Here is a 5,111-nt window from a genome sequence, read left to right on the forward strand (position 1 = left end):
AGAATGTAATATTTAGTTTAACCCATGTTATGTAAATTTTTTATATTGTTATTTCTTTATTTTTTAAATTTATTTATTTATTTATTTATTTTCTTTTTCCGTGTTGTTTTTATCTAATCTTTGTTTAGGCATGTCTGTCACAAGCTTTTTGCTTTTTTGATCATGCCTTCTTCAATCATTTTACCTTTCTTTACACCATTTTGTTGACTGTTTTATTTTGAAGAAAATAAATGTTACTTTGAATTGAATTGAATTCACAATTATGTTTAGCAAAAAAGCCTCCACAACTTCATATACAATTCAGGTCTCAGTGTTTGCTTAAATCAATACAAAAAAATGTCAAATAAATTTTGTATCATGTTTTGAGGCAATCAGAATTTAATCAACCCCTGATGGCATTCTAAACACAAAATAATTTATATACAATACATAAACTGATATTACTTGATTTTTTTCTTTCACATCAAGAAAAAACATGTCGACCGAACTAGGTAACATAATATTAGACATTGAAAGTTTAACCAAGATGTAATTATTATGTTAAACATTATGTAAACGTATATTCTGTTAATATCTCAGAATAAAAATTTACTGACGAAGGATTTCACAACAAAAACATGACGACTAAAAAGTATACTGAATTAAGTAAGGCTCATTATTTTACAATTTCGAACACTACAAACTGTTAAACTTGTTGTTATCTTATCGTATGTTTGCCGACTGCTTCAAGCACAATTATTCCAACATAAGGAAAGAGATAACCAGTATCAAATTCATTTATATTCTTCGACACTAAACAGCTAATTAGAATATATGGTTATAAGCCATAGATTATATCCATACATAAACATCTGTAGGTTCCTTAGCAGCTTCTGACATCAAAAGTCAGACATGTCACAGTTCCTCGTATTCACCCTTATGTCATTTCTGGCACTGACAGCCCTTTCGTCTGAGCTTGACAGTGTGCAGTATTTAGGCGTCGGTTATAACCTCTTGTACGGTAATCCTGATGGTGACCTCTACGATTCATCTGATTCTGGCATCAATTTTGATCGACGTATTTTTGAGTTTAGCTATGAGGAAGGAAAATTGACAGACGACAATCTTTATTATGTACCAGACGAGGTTATCGCTAGTAACGGCGAAAGCTGCTCTTCTGTGACGTCAGTTTTCTACTCACCATCTTCGTATCAAGAGAAACTCAACAAAGACGTAGGCATAGATGGTATGTCTTATATTAAATTTGTCTTTATTTAAAGTCAGAGCCGAACATCCAGAGTGATTAGGGTGGTCTACTTACCTTAACTTGAATATCCATATCGTATATTTCGTTCGACTATGGCAATATGGCCTTAACATCACGTTGATCGTGGCCAAATGTGATTCTAGAGATGTATGCAACCGATACGAATATTGTACCACCTGTTAATCAATCAATCAATCAATAATTTTTATTTCTCAATAAAATCAAATTACAGTTAACATTTTCTAAAAATAATAGATAATAAATGAGAAAAAGGGGTACCATTGTTAAAAAAAGTACACAAAGTTAAATCTTTGTGTACGTTGTCAGTATATAGTTAATTCGTCATTCCATAGAAAGTAAAAATGGTTAAAATAGTTAAAGTTTATATTATGTATACATTAACTTACAACTGCAGCAAAATAATTGGTTTCAAGAAGCCACATGCAATTTGGTGGTACTATAGAACGGAGTTTCTCTCAATTTGAGGGAATTGCTATGAGTTTTATTTACGATTATTGTTATAGCTATATGTTTCAAAAGAAAAGACAATTTACATTTTTATTTTTAGGATCATCAGAACACTGTGGGCTTCTGGGGTATCAGTTCATGATGAGTGATCGTAAGTATAATTAATACAATGTAATGTTATTGTTGTCGATTTAAGAAAGTGATACGTGCATTGTCTAGATAGGTGTACATCTCATTGCCAGTTTTGTCACATTACACTCCAAAGGAATGCTTCTGCCTTTCTAGATCGTTAAAAAAAAAACCAATTGTTCAGTTTACTTTATTTCCAAAATTAATAAAAAGAAAATATAAATGTATAATATTGCATTTAAAAAAAATTATTGTTAAAGTGTCATAATTGTTATTCCGATTAAGGTATGAGTTTAGTGGAGACACAGACCGTTCAAGATAGACGTGTGTTAAAAGAGTATCGTAACGTATGCAATAAAGGTACGGCTCGGTACCAGTCCGAATTAGCAGATATCGACAGCTATAAGTTAAACATTGAATTTGTTAATGATGTATGCGCACTGCCAGCCCGGTATGCCGAGACACAATACGTAGATTTCATTGATAAATGGGGAACAGTACGTGCATTTACCTTTTTTGTGTGTAGTACTATTAATTAACGCGGTAGAAATAGTAGGCCTAGTAGTAGAATTTGTTTATTGATCGTTTTTAATGTCATATTCAAAAACATCATACTGTATGTCAACATTTATTATCGTTACGTCATCGTCTGTTAAACCCAACGCATATCTATTATTTTATACCTAAAAACCTATTGTGATCTCTACAAATAACAGTCTTAGTAAAGTTTTAAAACATACTATTTGGAATAACACGATTATCATTGACCAAAGACGATTATGGTATTATTGCATACGTAGCATTATTGTTATGCGCACATTTAACAAAAACAAAAATGTAAAGGCTACTGTACTGTATTGTTTTAGGATGTCATAGTAGAAGTGGATGTCGGGCAGAAAACATTAGAAAGGTACTCGGCATCTCAAACTGACATTGTGCACTGTGCATTGAGTTCGGTAGGTCCATGTTATCTTAGTTCTATACGGTACCATATGTCACGTTTAAAATTAACCTGAAATAATAAATAACGATTTTTAGTTGTATTTAAAGCATTATACAATAAAAAAAAAAGAACAACTAGACATTTATTAATAATATTTAAGTTAAAAATCTTTCTAAATTTAATAGATAATAAAAAATGCTACAACTCATGGTGGGCCATACAACGGATATTCGAGCTCTGTTCGGGTGAATATGGACAATTATGACGTTGACTTATGTCCGAGTGAGAAATGGGAACTGGAAGAGAACATTGTACTAGGAGCAGAATCAAATGCTGAACCGATTTCCTTAAAATTGTTATGCATCTCATCGGTATTTGAGAATGTATATTGGAGTAGCTTTGATGAATATGTAATAAATGGAACTTGCCGATCCGGAGACATCAGTGATTTGGAGAGCAAAAGGGCTAACATAAAGGATGCGTTGGCAGTTTATCCAGCTTTGAAATCTGCTAACAAGGCCCCAGGTAAGATTAAATTAAATTAATAACTTTACAAAATTAGCGTAATTCATCGCTTAGAACACATTCGAGTAGAAAGTAACTGGTTCTACCATTAACCAAAAACTAGTGATTATATATAATATCACATATATAACAATAATATAGACAAATATAATACACCGTACAAGAAGAAGAATTTATGGAAAATAATATAGCGTAAATTTTTCTTACTAGTGACAACCGTAGAGATTCCCGTCACATGGCCTTTTGGTACTTACACTATTCCAATGACTGACACTACGCCAAACGGTTGTCCAGCTGCGCATTTTTACTGGAAAATTGGCTCCCGATTTCACGACACTGAAAATAGTTTGTCTTCAAACGATTGGTCAGATCCACTCCATCTCATAGGACCATACAAACGCAACAACATGCAGCAGAACTTTTGTTCAAAAGGCGTGGAAGAAGAGGATAGCTATAATTGGAAGTTCGAAGCAGGGCAGTACTGTATTTTTAAGAAGGGTGTGGCTTGTCCCTCAGGTATTTTGACTTCTATTCATGTTATTAAACTTTTTGAAACTACTAATAGTTGGAGAACGTGTAGTATGTTTGTATTTGAATCGGCACATTATATTAAAGAAATAATTAGTTTAATGTTATGACAAGTTACCAGGCGTAAGTGATACTGATGCTTCCATCGGGTATATGCCATGCCGAAGGCATATGTAAATTGATGGCATACGAACAGACTTCACACTGAATAATTACATTTTGAATATTAATATTTGTAGTAATTTTGTTACAGGGTTTGATGAAGGGTGGATGTTTTGGAATGATGAAGACACTTTAAATTCAAACAGTGTAAACGGTGAACTACCAGAGGGAGTATACAACAAAGATACCAAGATTTACTACTGTTCCCGCAATGATGGTTTTGCTTCTAATCCAATAACCCTTCCTACCGATGATCCATTCTTCCTTCTGAAGTCCAGTCATATGTGTCAAGAAGTTTACGGAATGAATGTGGCTGAGGAATGGTTTCATTGGGATAACGATGGAGAATGGTTTAACTCCGACTATTATGATGGATCGTACCCATACAACACTGGTAGAGGAGAAGATTTTACTCTTCACTATTGCTACTACAAAAAGCAATAGACACATCCGAATAATCAATATCAAAACATAGTATACTGAAATAGCCTAATGATCACAAATGAAAATTGAAAGTAAGAATAAAATGACAGTGATAGTGCAAAATCTTATTGATTAGTTTACGGTCGACAAATTCAGAGAAAAAATAATAATGTTCAAACATCAGCTTCTTTTAAATTAAGCATACAGATATAATGTTAATTGCATTGTAACAGTTCACTATGTCATGTAACTTATACAGACAATTTAATTGTTATTATAATTCTGGATTCATCATTTGAATAAAAACACCGTGATTTGTACGTCAGAATTAGTGATAAACAAAACAATCGAAATAAAATTCTTGGAATTATTATGGTTATTCTTCTTATTATATTATTGTTGTTTTTTTTTTGCAAAACAACACAGTATTTATCAATATTCAAATCGAGAACATAATTTTACTTAAAGACGTATTGTCCCCCTGAAAAAATAATTCTTAACTCTTTGTTGAATATGCCATTTTAATGTAACGTAATAGTTATCCACTTTGACCAAAAATTGGATCGGAAAAAAATGTATTTACCTGAAAAAACCGTAATTTAATGCAAAAAATGGCCAAATTGGCTGCCAGCCAGTGAGTTTTTGCTTGAATTTAACCATATATTTTGTCAATTTATAGGTGAAAAC

The 5,111-nt window shown here is 32.2% G+C and overlaps 1 protein-coding gene across 1 annotated transcript; it reads left to right on the forward strand.

Annotated features, from left to right (window-relative positions):
- Positions 1-891: 891 nt before the first annotated feature.
- On the forward strand, positions 892-4,576 carry LOC140049814 (uncharacterized). Its single transcript, XM_072094763.1, has 7 exons — positions 892-1,225; positions 1,815-1,865; positions 2,129-2,340; positions 2,710-2,799; positions 2,972-3,311; positions 3,522-3,827; positions 4,093-4,576. The coding sequence occupies exons 1-7, from the start codon at positions 892-894 to the stop codon at positions 4,443-4,445; spliced, it is 1,686 nt and encodes a 561-aa protein (XP_071950864.1). The 3' UTR covers positions 4,446-4,576.
- Positions 4,577-5,111: the final 535 nt, after the last annotated feature.

This window comes from Antedon mediterranea, chromosome 5 (genome assembly GCF_964355755.1).
Source record: "Antedon mediterranea chromosome 5, ecAntMedi1.1, whole genome shotgun sequence".
Classification (NCBI taxonomy): Eukaryota; Metazoa; Echinodermata; class Crinoidea; order Comatulida; family Antedonidae; genus Antedon; species Antedon mediterranea.

Coding starts and splice junctions, on each gene's coding strand:
- LOC140049814 (XM_072094763.1), top strand. CDS start 892: ATGTCACAGTTCCTCGTATTCACCCTTATGTCATTTCTGGCACTGACA. Junction 1,866..2,128: donor TCAGTTCATGATGAGTGATC/GTAAGTATAATT, acceptor ATTCCGATTAAG/GTATGAGTTTAGTGGAGACA. Junction 3,828..4,092: donor GGGTGTGGCTTGTCCCTCAG/GTATTTTGACTT, acceptor ATTTTGTTACAG/GGTTTGATGAAGGGTGGATG.